The sequence below is a fragment of the Thunnus thynnus genome, chromosome 8 (assembly GCF_963924715.1).
Source record: "Thunnus thynnus chromosome 8, fThuThy2.1, whole genome shotgun sequence".
Classification (NCBI taxonomy): domain Eukaryota; kingdom Metazoa; phylum Chordata; class Actinopteri; order Scombriformes; family Scombridae; genus Thunnus; species Thunnus thynnus.
Window position 1 is genome coordinate 32,077,808 of NC_089524.1, and position 15,882 is coordinate 32,093,689.

Consider the following 15,882-nt stretch of genomic DNA (forward strand, 5'->3'; position numbering starts at 1 on the left):
CTTGGGTGATCTCTGCTGATATGGATTTCCAGGTTGCACATAACACTGGGCTTTTAAATGACAAGCCCAGTGCTTTTTTAAAAAAAAAGAAAAAAACTGACACCTGGGTAATTTTCACATCTTTGCACATCCTATGCATTTAAGGGGTGACTCACAAAGTCATACTACACACTATAAAAATACTCCACACTAATTTTGTTATTTGAGACACTGTACACATTTGAATCGATAAACCTGCACCTACAACCTGAAAATGAGATGAGCAACATAATATAAAAGATGTTCATAAAATGTATCTGGAACATTCAATTTACAGCTGTAGCCTACTGTACTTCACCAGCTCTACATATTGAATGTCCTCAGTCCTGAACTATTAAATAGATCAGATTCAAATATTGATATACAAATCAAAGTTGAACTGGGAGACTCTTAAAAAGACGTGAGGGGATCAGCTGATCAGTTCACCACTCTGTTGGTGGCTGATGAACTATAACAACACACACAGTCCACTTGGTGTTACAGAGTGACACACCAGCTGCAGAGAGCACATTAACCAGAGAATGCACACACTTCTTTTCATTTTGGCCATTATGGAATTAATGTTAATTAGCAGCTGATCTAATCTGCCGCCAGTAATGGAAGCTTGCTACCTTTATGTTTTCTATTGTTCTTTGCTAATAAAAAAAGAGTGTGGAAAGTTTGATAGGAACATTGTTTGTATCAGATCTTAATGAATCTGGGTATTTTGCCAGATTCATTTTTTTTCAGTTTTGTCACATGCAACTCATAAACTTGTCAGTAACTTTTTATTTTAACTATTTAGAATTTAACAAGATATTAAGGACTTATGGACATTAACATTAATTTAAAAGGACAACGACAATGTACTTGCACTTCCCAAAGACACACACACACATTATTGTGGTTCAACAGAACTTTTTTGTATTTGAATCAACAGTAATCAAATCCGTTTATTGAATCAGAGTCCTTTCAAATCCTTATCAAATCCATTTGGGTTCAGCATTCAACAGTTGTAACTAAAGTTTAAAATGGTTTAAACGCAAATATTCAGTTGAGATCTCTATTTTTTGTTGGCTGAGTAGCGAGAAGATGTGTATAAATCTGTATTTGATACATATAGTCATCTTTCTGACTTTTTCATGTGGACATCCAAACTCCATTTAGATGCTTCAACATGCCTCAGCCATGAAATGAGAAGTTACACTGATATGTGTTACGTGAGGGCCAACACACACAGGAGCCTACAACATAATGTTGCAGCAGATTGAGATGTTTGGGGTGCTGTCATGACGTCCATCTTTATTTACAGTCAATGGTAGTAACTGTCAATCCTTCTGAGGTAGAAACAAAAGTAACTACATTTGTTTCATCCTTTTAAAAAGGATAAGGGCAGAAATTTGACATAAGCCCCAGCATATACTATAACATGCCTGTGTGCTGCTCAACATGGAAATCTCTCAGTTCAATCCTTGGATATGTTTGTAAAGTCATCTAACCACACTAATACAAATATACATTTCTTTAGTCACTTATCCTGTTCAGGGCAACAAGTGGCTATGGGCCAATGTATCCCAGCATGCACTGGGCATTACGCAGGGTAGACCCAGGATAGGCCACCACATCAGCAGTATGTTAAATATAATTAAATAAGTAATGCAAAGGTAATGCAACAGGAGAGACTGTTACACAATATGATCTGTTGCACAAATGTTTTAACACATCCTTCTGAATGGGGACTGGTGTTCAGCATTCAGAAGGACATGTTAAAACATTTGGACAGCTTGTTGCCTTTTCTAAAACTTACTACATTATCAGCAGCTACAAGCTTGTGTCTTGATTGATATTTCCCTGACACGTTGTTTTCTCTCTCTGTCATCAGGAGTGTGTTGACTGCTGACTGGCTGTATTGTCTGTTGGGAGGCACCGAGCGCCATATCAGCACGCAGCTCAAACTCTATTGGCAGGTGAGCAGGACAGATGGGCGCTCAGCGGACGAGTGTGTGCATGAATGATTATTGGTAAAAGGACTTGCCGACTGGGGTCTTCACCAGCCTATCAATCAGGACTGTTTAGCAATCTCTGGCTGCTGCAGACGGCCCGCTAAAGTGTTTATAATGAACCCGCAAGGGCAAGGTGAAAGTGTGTGTGTCAGAGAGTGCGTCTGTGTCCAGAACACAGACTTGAATTAACCTTAAAATGGAATAGCTAAGGGCACGGTCCATATATCAGTCAGTATGTCTTCTAATCAATAATTGATACTGGCTTTTGAACTCTCTGACCCTCCCAGCCGCTGTAGAGAAACAACTTACAGACCTGTCACTAATTAGCCGGATAGCAGGTGATATCAATATTAGTTCATAACACACAATGTTTGATGTTGCCGCAGAAATATGGAAAAAAATAAATAAATAAAAATCAATAAATCAGCTGACATGTTTGAACTGAAGCAGAAGATTGCTGTCATTATGCATAAGTACAAGCCAGAAAAAGTCCAGAAAAACACAAGAATTCGGTGTTCCATCCAGTATTATGTTCTTATTTTTCAGCATTAAAAATCTCCTGAAGCCATTTGTATTTATTTAATTTAATTATAAACCAAAACTCAACAGGACAAAAACTACTTGAAACTAGACAAAGGCAACTTTGTGCTTGGTTATGATTGAAACTGCAGGTGCAAACACTGTCAAGTGTTTAAAAATGTCTTAAAATGTTAATTGTTTGCACGTAACATGAGGACTTCTAACTGCTGAAGTGTCAATTGAAGTCAAAACAGTCATTTCAAGTGTAGGAGCTCAAAGCAATTGAAATCAGTTGAAGTATCATAACTGAAGCGTTTGACATTTTAGTTTCAAGGTGAAGCCCTGTAAGCAGTTGAATTATAAGTGTGTTTGAGAACACAAAGTAGTTGAAGTGACGGTTGAAGAGTAACGGATGAAGAGATGACAGCTGCTAACATGTCAGCGGGATTGTAAACAATAAAAGCGACTGAAATTTCAGTTGTAGTTTAGGTGAGTACATTGTAAATAGTTGGTAAGTAAAGCAGTGACTAAAATAATATTTTATATTAAATATCATTTGAAGTCAGTAAAAATGGACCTGTCAGTGAAAACTAGCTTAAGTGTCAGTTTCTGTTAAATGAAAGTTGGTTGGAGATGAGAAAGCAGAATCATCCCAATGTTCATTTTGCAATTTTCACTCCAGAGTGCCATGCTAATGTAAAACTTACACTACAGTGGAAAATAAAACATATTCTCCAATTTTAATTTTTTCATGAAGTAAACACACAAAAGCAAAATGATTTAGTGTTTGATCCAGTATTGTATCCTTCTTTTAAAAGCCCTTGATGCCCCTTTAAATAACAATCTCAAGACAGTACAAAAACTACTTGAAATAATCCATTATTTTTGAAATTCATGAACATAAAACATGAACAAAAACTTCCAAAGGCAGAGGCAGTGCTATAACCTCAGCCTTAACAAATACACTTTTAATTCAACATAAACACAATGAGCCTCACAATAATCATCATTTTAAATACCTTTCATGAACTGAGAGTGTTTTCTCTTTATGTTTGAGGAAGACTTTGTGCTGTTTAGGCTGTGATGAAGGAAGAATATCACATAGATTATGAGACACAAAATAATGATTCTTCCACCTGTGCAGGGTATAAAACTGCAGCTCTCTGTTGTCTTGAATCTGAATCGCTGAGACGTTGATTGAAACACTAAGGCAGACGTTAATTTGTTGTCTTCTGGTTTGATTGAATGTGCGACTGTGTGATCTGATGAAAGGTCGACGTTAAACTATTCTGTTGATTTGACCATCACTGTCATTTTGTGAGCTGGCCATTTGTCATGTATACTGCAGGAGAACTGATAATCAATCATTTCTTGGAGTAACAGTGTGAAGCTATTAACCGCTATTAAAAGCTGTTATTAGCGTATATCTCAGTATGTAAATATTCCTGCTCCAACCATTGTGCATCAGGAACAGTAGACATGAGTGTGCTTTAACCACACTGACTGCTGATGCTGCTACAAAATGATTATCAGTAAAAATTAAGCCAAAATAGCAAATGATAAGTACTGTGAGATGTTATAAATATGTATACCGTCACAGACTTTACCATATGGGTTGGGTCAGGGCTAATATTAGGGCTGATTCATGGCAATATTGGATTATTTTTCCATCAATGTGATGATGTAGCCTGATCTGTAAGGTACTCATCATTCCATCTGACTATATTACACAGAAACTGTTTCTTAATTTTAGCATGACAGATATACTGTATATACAGATACTGTTTCTGAATTGATTATCTACAAAATTTACAATATGACATATTGATATCACAATAGGATTCTGTCCATCTCAGGACCGGTCAGACAACCTAAACGTCAAGGTTAGGCTGGACTTATTTCAAAGGCAAAACAAAGAAGAATGTAAAATTATCATCAATAAAGTTATAAACATCCATCACAGTTAACAGATCCACGTCCTACCATTGATCCGCCGTACGCAACCATAGTTGCCCTGTGCAATTAGGCATTATTGCCAACATTATGGTTGTGCTAACTTTCAGTTAACCTTCAGTTAACCTTTAATTAAATCTGGATAAGATGTCATTTTCTTTATAATCTGTCTGATTGTCTGACTGCTCGTGTTTGTTGATCTGTTGGACTTCTTTGCAACGCTGTCACAGTGTTCTCAGATATTCACGATTACTGTGGTGAGCATAATGTTATCATAACTGGGAGAAATGATGGCCAAAACAATGAAAATAATAAAATATTTTCCTTTAATCCCTCAGTGAAGTGTCCAGAGAAATTAAAAATGTAGTTATTTTCAATCCAATATACTATATTACTAAATAAAGAAAAAAACAGTGTTGGGCAACAGTAGTTTAATAGGGGATGTTCCATACTCCAATTTTTGGATTGAATTAGTGAAAGGTCAAAACCCACACAAAATTAAATGAAGTTCCAAGAAAGTGGAAAAAATCTGAATTGAAGACTCAACCTAAATATTCCTGGTTCACACAGACTAAATAGAGAATGAAAGCTGACTAATTAAACTCTCATGTACATGCTTTATTTTGGGACAAATAATTGGATCACTTGAAGGATGTATAATAAACATTTTTGCAGTGCTGTGTGTGACTCTCAGCTCTGCCTGATAATTCAGGATTTTCATAAAGAGCCTAATTTATTTTAAAAGCTGCAATTGACAAATACATTTTATGAGAGTGTCATTAAATGAAATGCATCATCTCTGCCTGTATAATATGTCACAGAGAAAATGAATGCACCAAGACACAAAACCAAGGCGACTGGTGTCTTTAACTATGATTTTATTATGCTGCTCAGTACACACCAGCTTAATATCTGGCTGCAAATTAAATATTTTTCTTTGTGTACAAACATGAAAAAAAGTAAAACCTTAACTATTGCTTCTTTTTAAAGACGTAAACCTTTAAAAACACTCTAGTTTGTATGTTATTAAAACATTTGTTAGGGACTATTTTCAGCTGTGGATTAATCCACATTTGGTGTTTTAGTGAGTATTTTTGGCAGCAGTACGGTGTGTGTGTGGGATTGAGTTTAAATAAACTACAGTGTGTGTGTTCATAGTAATGAAGGAACGTGATACCCGGTACAGCAGTGCGGCTCATTGATGTGTTATTCATAGTTTTTGGAGAACAATGGAGCTCTACGGCACAGAGGAAGAAGATATATCCGGCTCTGATACACACACACAATACTTGTTAGTAGATCAATTCGTTTTGGTCTTGTGATTTTGTTGGCAATATAGAATATCACCAGCTTTTTCCTTTAAATCACTTGGACTCCTGGCTGTTTTTGTTCAGTTTTCAGGCTTATTATTTGACAGGCTTATGACACTGTAGCTTCCCGTCAGAGCTAGGCATGTCATTTTTTTTAATTTTATGAATAAATGAAGCTACTCAGAAAGTAAATATTTGTATAATAATGGATAAAAAAAACAGCATTTGTCATTCGTTGAAATGCCTAAAACAACTTACATCTATGTTAACCTGGCAAGGACCTCCTGTGGCTGTGTGAAGTCTGCCTCGTTTGTCAGCAGCAAAAGCAGAAGCAGAGTCATATTAAAAATGTAGCAAAACCTCCAGTCAGTCAGCAATATCATACAACCATGAAAAAAAAAGAGCAAAACATGGATCATTGATCATGGATGATTAATTTGTGGTTACAATGTTGCCCCTAAACATTGTAACCACAAATTAATCATCCATGATCAATAAGAAATGAGAAGGGAATATATTTTTTACAGACAGCAGTGAGGACATCATCATTTTCAGCAGCAACCACTCGAATGTCTGAGAGCACCTTAAGAGAGCTACAACATCTCAGCCCAGCTGGTTTGTACTGTGTTCACATACACATTGAAAAAAAACGTCTTTATTTAAAGATCCCCTCCAGACATGTTTTAAGATGTATATAAGATGGTATGTAATGATAATTTGTGTCTGATATGGTTTTTCAACCAAAACAAGTTAAATTATCTTGTCCTTGAAATAACATCTACTCCTCCTCCCTCATTAAAAATTCCAGAATCTATAAATATGCAAATGTTTTTCATTTCATAAGTCTTCCTGCTAAACACACGATGTCTCCTTCTTCACTTTAAAGTGGAGGCTTCAAGTTCCCACATCACAACAGTCGGCTCCAAACTAGTAGTGATGTCTCAAATCATGCTGGTAGGCCCGCCCCTTAAAATCAGCACAGAGGAACTTTCCACTTTCAGCAGATGAATGTATCAACAGCCTTCTAGTGTCAAAGTCTGCACATACATCATTCTGCACAATGAAGCTCAAACATCCAACTGTAGGAACAAGAAGGAAAACATTTATGAGTGTATCAAGAATTCATAGTAAATAAGTGCGACTTAAGATGAATATCTGGACAGCTTTGTACAACAGATGAATTTAGAGGTCTATCTGAAGTCTGACCGTTAGTTAGATCTAAGACTAAGTCTATCTTTGTGAAACCCGCACCTTAGAAAAAGTATCTGTCCCTTAAGCTGCTAAATGCACTACTATGTTCACCAGCTAGTCACTAGCTTTGTCTGTCTGCTGTGTGGTGCTGGGCAGCTAGTGTATTTGTGGGTTTATTGAAGGTTTTTCATTGAAAACAGCTGCCTGCTGCTGCTGGACATTAGGTTGATGAGAGTGGTGAGAGTGAACCAAAACAATTAGCTGAAAGATGCTACAAAGCTCAGTAGAGCTGAGTGGAACTGCAGAGTCGGGTGATAATTCTCTGTGGGTTCGTCACTACAAGCAAACCCTTTTACAGTACAAGTTGTGATTTGATCCATCATTAATATAAATACAGTATATTAATATATGCAGCTTTAATTTATCTTAAAAAAAGAGTGCTTTTTATTTTGAATTATTTATGGGTATTTACCCTCAGCTGCTGTTAGTGGAGAGAGTAAGTTGTGATTTTACAATTTTTTGGTGAAATGCAGCCATCGGTCACTCAGGATAAACTTTGCTAAAAGTATCATCTTCACTCGCCACAGCTTCACAACTACTCCACACACACAGTAGGACTGAGCAGGGGAACAGAGGAAACTGCAGGACTTGTTTTTGGATGTGAAAAAAGAAAGAGGAGCAAGGCAGAGTAAAAGGAAATCCTCTGTGACAGAACTCAATTCAGACTCCTTTCGTCCTGTTGTTTCTTCCTTTTTCTTGTTTAGCCTTTTTTGTTTCGTCCTCTCTCTCTGCGTGAGGACAGGTGAGGGAAACGGCTTCAGCTCCCAACACAACATTTCCTCGATGCTTCCACCTGGAACGATGCCCTCTCTTTGTGTTCATGACTGTCTTAAGGATAATGTGCCCGTCTGTGTGGATGTGCATGTTTTTCGCCATCCAAGCCTGTTCATTTGCATTTGCTTGATGTGAGATAAGTGCAAGGAGCGGTTTTAGTACACAGCACATCAAGAGACTTCCGCTCTTCTCTCACCCCCCGTCTCCACACTAAGTGAGTTTGAAGATGCAGTGTGGATGTGTGGGTGCGATGTGCACATTCAGTTTGAGGGCTCTTTAAAAAAAACTCTTCATCTTTCCCACTACCACCACTATTACCATCAGAAATCACACTTTTTCTGGCCTCTGCCTTAGATTTAATTTTGCTTTGATCAAGAAAGCCAGATATGGTTCTGTATGTAGCATGGATCCTCTTTCATCGTGTTCATTCTTCTCTTTCTCCTTTCCAGCATCATGTAGATGCATCATGTGTCTATTTCATGTTTTCTCTCTGCCCCAATCCACTGAAGATTTATTTCCTGATGTTTTTACACTTGGCAAAAGAGAAAACACACACATTTGCCTCAGCTTGTGTATGTTCAATACCCTACAGTGGGAATGGTAGGGACAGCAATACCACTAAATTTGTAGTAGTTCTTCAGATTTTTTTTCTTTTGGCATGTTTATTTTGTGTGTGCTTATCATACCTTTAAGTTAAATATCATACCTTTTTCATTACCTTTCTACTCTTAACTGGATGAGGAGCTACTTATCTAATAGAATAGTTTTCTCCAATGTGAGGACAGTACAGTGTGGGGTCCCCCAGGGAAGCTGCTTGGGCCCACTGATATTCCACTTGTTTAGAGTAAAGCTAGTTTAGCTAGGCTTGCTGATGATAACACAATGTATATGTCATTGAACAGTGTGGATGAGTTAAACGTTCTCTTTGAAAATTGTTTTTGATCAACTAAAACTATTAAACTAAACTATTGTAAACTAAAAACTATTCTATTAGATAAGATGTCCTCATCCAGTTAAGGGTAGAAGTATTGAAAAATGTAACTAACTAATGTAAGTGTAGTATTCAGATAAATGGAGCAGTGAAAAAAGTATGATATTTAACTCAGGAATATAATGGAGTAGAAGTATAATATAGCATAGAAGTATATGTGAAGTATAAGTAGCTCAAAGGCACTTAGTTACTGTCCACCACTGTAGGTCACACCTCACTAACTCATTCTCTTCATTATTAAAAGGTGAGCATATCAGTGAGAAGAGTTGCTGTCATGTTTTTAAGAAATGCTCTTGGATCTTTATGCCACATAACTAGTGTTAGAAGTGAAAACCAGCCAACAGCATCCCCATTAGCTGTTACCTTGGGAACAGCAAATGGGTATCCAAATAAACAATAAAAAATAAACCTGACATTGTATAGTTCAATTTAAGGCCTCGGTATGCTTCAAACAAGGTTGTAGGATGTGTCATCCAACCACCATGTCTACAGGCAAAATTATTAAAACCTGCTCTGAATGTCTACACTCAAAGGTTCTCTCCAACAACTCTGTATTGTGTATAGTCATAATGCAATTAATCTTGCAAATGTGGATAATGGCACACACTTAAATTAATGAAGATGAGGTAACAGTCCGTGCACTGAAATGAGCCAAAAGCAGGGAATGTTTATCTGAATTAGAAGCAACAATATAACTAATTTCCACTAACAAGTAAAAAAGGTTAATAACATCTCGTAATGACATAAACTTCTTCATTCCAATTAAACAGTATCCCTCCTCATTCAAAACCACCAAAACAATAACATCTCTTTTGCACTGCAATTAACCAAAACAAGGAAATGATGTGTATCTTGTGTACTTCCAGTAAATTAATCACACTGAGGGGCCTGATGTCTGTCTGCTGCCCTTGAATTAACCTCAACCAGGGACTTGATGTGTATCTTGCTATTAAAAGTTACATAAACTGTCAGACACATAATTTCTGCCTTCTGAAAGAGGGTTTTAGAGGCTGTCAACACTTCATCTGAAGCATACTGAGGTTTACATATTAATGCATCAGTAATAATCCAATAGTACAATATATATTTTTCATTATATAACACTCTGCATAATGAATCATTGTAATTTTGATGCTTTATGTATGTTCTGTTACAGTTCACGTACAGTATATGTTATCACAATGTGATATAGTTACTTTTACTAGTAAAGGGTCTGAATAATTCTTCCACCAGTGCTTTCTAGTTTCTCTTTTAGCTCTTTTGGGACCACTGGCATTGAACTTAAAAAGGTGCTGAATTTTGTAAATCCATATTCAATCTGTAGTCTCAAACCCAGGACCTTGATGTGCAAAGTGTTCCCACTTTCACACACTCATCAATTCTACATCCTTGTGAGCACAGCTTGGACTGATATGAACAGAGGCACAAGAACGCCCTGAAGCTTCACTCTCTCACTTCACTCCCCCCCCCCCCCTCTCTCTCTCCCTGCCTTAGGCTATGCTGTACCAAGCTCAAGCCACAGAGAAGGATGTCACTGTGATGTACACGCCTTACACTGGAGAGCTTACAGACAAGGACATCAGCCAAGCAGAAGAGGCCTTCATGAAGTATCACCCTACCTTCACTGATTTCATATACACAGGTGCGTTCCAAGTCAAATCCTGCATTATCCAGTTTTATTGAATCTTAAGACAGGCAGCCCGGTTGACAAATGCAAACAGTCACTCACAGGCAGCCTTTTTGACAAGGTGAGCAGTGAGTCAGTCAGCCAGTCTCTTGTCGACTCAGCCGGTTAGAGGAGCCCCGCAGACACTATGTTTGCCAGCAGGTCAGCCAAGTCAGTATGTCAGTCCATCAGTGAATCAGTTTTCCAGGCAGTGAGTTAGGAAAAGGGGGAAATAAAGCTGAGTAGAAAAGAGAGCTGTGGAAAGGAAAGGTCTCAGAGAGCCAAGTTAACAAGGCTGGCCCGAGGCCCCAGACATCTCACACTACAAGTGGTCAGAGAGGAGAGGAGGAGCAGAGAGGGGGATAGTGGAGAGGAGGAGGGGGGGCGGGGGGGAGTTGAGATGAGCAGAGAGTAAAGGATGACAGAGCAGGGCTGAGGTGAGAGCAGGGTCTTGAACATATAGACATATATACATAGATGCAGCATGGACGCCACCATATAAGACCGGGTAAGACTGACCTGTAAACAAATACAAGTAAACGGGGAGCTGCGTTTCTTCTGGTTTTTATATTCAAGGGTTTATGATCTACATAGAGTAGAAAAAAAAAGTTTTAAGTTGTTTTTCTACTCCTTTCAAAAAAAGTTGCGGATATTTGTATCAGCAAAATACACTGCTGATACAGAAATACACTGTATGTTGATATAATACACATACTATACATACACATCAAACTCTCTCTCAACAGCTCCATACAACTTAGGAAACATAATAAATACCACCTCTGCAGCCTGTTGCAGAAGCTGTCTGTGTAGGATCAAATGTAGCTTAGCTTGAACATATGAGGAGATGAGGACACTTTCCTTATTAACTGCTGTCAGGAGACAGTAATGATGGAGTTAAATGAAACTTCTCTTTGCTATTTACATCGGGAGTGTACTGCCACCCACAAGCTACATCCTTTCATATATGACGATACTGACATGCATGCTCAGTAATGAGCCGTATAGTTACTGTTCTTCCGATGAGACAAGAACACAAGTGGAATTGTATGCTGCATTCACTTGACGTGGGGAATACTGCTGGCACCACTTGGGCGTCTATCATTGAAACTTGTAGCTGTTGATATAAGGTGTTGTCTTCACCAGAATCATTTTCTAGAGACTTTTGTTGATCTTGTTATAAGTATAACCACACATGTATGATGAGTCATATGCTAGCTTTTTTTTTTTAATCTCTTTTTTTGATGAAACTGTCTGACATAGAGCAGGTCTCTTACTTTGACTCCCATATTACCTGAATGCTCCACTAGATCAAATGGCCCTTTATGAGACAATACTTTGATTTCTGTTGACTTATGATGTAGACACATTGCACCCAAGTGGTGTTTTTTATGTGTAAGAGGCTCAGCATACATAGTAAAAATAATTATACTTTATACATAGTAGCAGAAGATATGCAATGTTGATTAAATATGTGGCACATTAAAATAACACAAGTAACCTAATAGCACTCATTATTTTTCACGAGCTACTTTATCCAAATACTGAAGGTCCAGATTCAAAATTAATAAGTTGATTATTTGAAATGGTTGATTTGATATGAATGAAAGTTTAACTGGATAAAGTAAATGAATTTGATGAGATGAGCTATAGAGAAGATGTATCACTGTGTTGGAGTTGTTGGGACTGCAAATACTCCCAGTCCTATAGTAAATGTACAGAGTGGAGGTTCTTCTCTCACAAATGATCTCTGAGTACAGACACCGGCTGCAGATAGTGGTGGAAAGTAACTAAGTACATTTACTCAAGTACTGTACTTAAGTACAATTTAGAGGAACTTGTACTTGACTTGAGTATTTCCATGTGATACTACTTTATACTTCCACTCCACTACATTTCAGAGGAAAATATTGTACTTTCTACTCCACTACATTTATTTGACAGCTTTAGTTACTTTTCAGATGAAGATTTGACACAATGGATAATATAACAAGCTTTTAAAATACAACACATTGTTAAAGATGAAACCAGTGGTTTCCAACCTTTTTGTCTTTTGACGTCTTACAAAAAGCAGTGTGTAGTCGGGGTCACATTTCACATGTCTATGAGTTGTTAACAGCTCCACCAAATAGTGATTTTTCCCTCTAAACTTCTCACATGCTTTCATTTCAATAAATGTTCAAATGATCCAATATTTCAGCAAAAATCAAAGATTAGAGAAAAAGTCCAAAAACTGAAAACAGATTTGTGTATCAGAACTTTGTTTTTTCTTCTTTCCTCTCCCATTAATCATCTCACCACCCCTCAGATTTATCTGCTGACCCTTTGAAGGGGCCCGACCCCTAGGTTGAGAACCACTGGACTAAACTAGCTAACTGTATATAAAGTAGTGTAAACTAGCTCCACCTCCAGCAGCTACAACAGTAACATGCTGCTCTAACACTGATGCTTCACTATTAATAATCTAATGATGTCCCTAAGTCTTCCCTGGCAGGCATGGTTCTTCTACAGTCCTATACAAGTACAAACACACATTCTAACAATACCAAACATAATGAAACTCCACCACAGCACAGTTACAGAAATCCAAAACTTTATAGTGTAGCCAAAAGTAATTCAACTCTGAAATAGCAGACAGATCACAGGACAGGACAAGTTTGTGACACTACTAGGAGGCAGGATGTTCTTTGCCTCTACGTACACCATTATGTTCTTATTTCAGGACACCTCGACTGATATAAGCAACCAGGGCTGATGAAATTCTCAGAACTCACCACTGAAACACATGAATGCATCAGCAGAGTCTTCGGAATTGGCATCTCCACCTCAGGAATCTCAAACTCTCCGCTGAGAATTGTAATGAAATTATAGTAGGAGAGATAGAAAAGTGTCTGCCTCACAACCACAGATCATAAATCCTCCCATATAAACCCCAGACTCCTCAATCCTCCTCCTCTTTGTCCCTTCTAGCACATCGCCAATCCATTTGAACATTTTCTCCTTTTCACCTTTGGACTGTATATTGACAGTAAATTACTGGCTACTAGTTGCATTACTTTCACAGTAAGTTACAGTATCATTTTTACAATAAATTATTGTGAAATGTCAGCTGTATACTGTGACCTTACAGTAGTTATGCAATCATATTAATGTGATTTGGCAGTATGCTCCGGTAGAATACAGTGTAAAAGTAATGTGCTGTAAATTTAAACATAAATACTTAGACATTTGCTTTGTGACACATTCGAGAGCATTCAGGCACGCCACAACGGTACTTATAGTTAGCAGCTTTGAGTGCCAAATAAACTAAATGGCCGTTTTAGACACATGCTCACACAAACTGAATTTACAGTTGAACATTGTGTGCTATTTAATTAAGAAAAACAAAATACAGGGCTAACAGGGATTTAAAACTGGTAATCCTGTGATTTTGGATATAGTTAGCAGACTGTCCTCATAACACCAAGTTAACATATTCGGATCACACACAAAAATCACTAAATAGCTCTGGGTATCATCGGATAATTCCTAATTCATTTGTAATTGAAAAACCAAAAAACGGTAAATCTGTTATTTGTTTCAAAACAAAAAATGGTAAACTGTTTTTGGTGTCAGAATCAAATAACAAAAAAACAATCAAACCCAGCCCGTTTTTGCCGATTCGTTTTATCGTTATTCCTTTTTGGATTGAATATCGAACAGGTCTGCGGACATCAGGCTGATTCATTTTTGCGTTTGGAACCAAAAAAAGAAGTCACATGGTTTTTTCCTTTTTTCATTTTAAACCAAAAACGAAAAACGAAATCATGTGATCTATTCAACGAAAATCCAGAAAAACAAATTCAAAAGAATGTGCAATTTTGGTTTAGAAATCAAGTATTTTTGTCAGTTTTCAAAAATCAGCTTTCACACAATTGGGGACACGTCTTTTGTCCCCAATCAACTGGTCTTAAGTCTGAAATTTGTCCCCAAAAGTAACCTATGACAGACCACACATACACATACACACACACACACACACACACACACACAAACAGCAGGGGAAAAAACTACGAACAAGCCCAGGTATTAACTTAAGATTAATTTCCTCTACCTTTGCCCAAATCCATAACACTATCATTTCTCTAGTTGACCATAACTATCATGATGCTGACGTTAAGGCCACAACTTACCTTATAACTTTATTTACCAGTGTTCTTCATATTAAAGCACCGCTATGGGGAAAACCTATTCACCTTATTTTCAACAAATATACTGACGCAGCTATTTTACTTTTTTGTTTTTTGAGCAAGACTTCCAGTCAGGCACTTCCAGTCATGTTTCACTGTTTCACTACAGGCAGATTCCCCTCACTCACTACTGTGGGTGGGGAAATAAAATCAATGAATCAATAAACACAAACACTGTTGATTTCTTCCTGCGGAGCCGACATGAAAACTATTTTGGTTCAGTAAATTTCTGCTGTCAGTCAGCCTGGTGAAGGCAGTGTGTGCGGCTGCTGTCCTCTCTGATCACAGAAGCAGCCGTCTGTCAGCTGCAGCTCCTGGAGAGCTGAGACGTTGAACGAAGGTCGGAGTCGGTGTGCATTAAACAGTTAAAATGCTCTAATGTGCTGCTCACGTCTCACTTCATCTGTGGATCCCCAGTGAGAGTGAGTTTGGGCTTTAAGGGAGGGGCGAAAGCGCACCGCTGTAAAGGAAAGTGGTGCGCTGGATTTATAACACAAGACAAAACCAGATCATCATTGCGAGACGGAATGCAGCACAATAATCATTTTATCTCAATTATCTTGTTTTCATACTTGTTGGAAGCCAAAATCCTAATTGAAAATAAAATTCAATTAATTGCCCAGCCCTGTGTCGAGCTATCTTTTGTTTCACCACAGCAGCAAACACAACAACACTTTGGACAACTATGGCTTTGAGGAAAACTGGAATTGTTTGTGCAGTTAGAGGTTACCATGATAACTGGTGCAAACAAAAGGCGCCCTACAAACTTCATCCCCCTTCAAAGAATGAGGGATCCCTTCGCCTGCGGTTAAAAGCTTTAAATTTGAAAAAAAAAAAAAAAAACATTGAAGCAACCGTATGTTTGTTCTTTTCACTTCAACACACAAGACCTACAGAAGACCACCTGATACCAGAGAAGTGTCTGGGCTATGAAGCACCGTTAAAACCTCTAAGGCGACATCTTGTCAAGAGATTAGTATCTGCAGGTTAGATGTTTGAATGGCTTCCTGCTAGCTAATGCAAACTCTTGTTAGTAGCTTCAGTTGGTGTCCCTAATGACACTTAATATATGCTCTCACATAAAGCTTTAGGGTGTAGCTACCTTGTGATTGGCCAAATATGGTCACTTCTCATCACTTCTGGCTCCAAAAAACCAAGACGGTGATGG

General features: G+C 37.8%; 1 protein-coding gene across 4 annotated transcripts in view; it reads left to right on the forward strand.

Moving 5' to 3' along the window:
• The window catches only part of LOC137188333 (spermatogenesis-associated protein 16-like), a 114,938-nt gene that overhangs the window by 43,792 nt on the left and 55,264 nt on the right, over positions 1-15,882 (forward strand). For all 4 annotated transcript variants that reach the window (XM_067597956.1, XM_067597955.1, XM_067597957.1 and 1 more), the window contains exons 5-6: positions 1,901-1,985; positions 10,314-10,461. In XM_067597956.1, the coding sequence (XP_067454057.1) occupies positions 1,901-1,985; positions 10,314-10,461 (233 nt within the window). The remainder of the gene's footprint in view (positions 1-1,900; positions 1,986-10,313; positions 10,462-15,882) is intronic.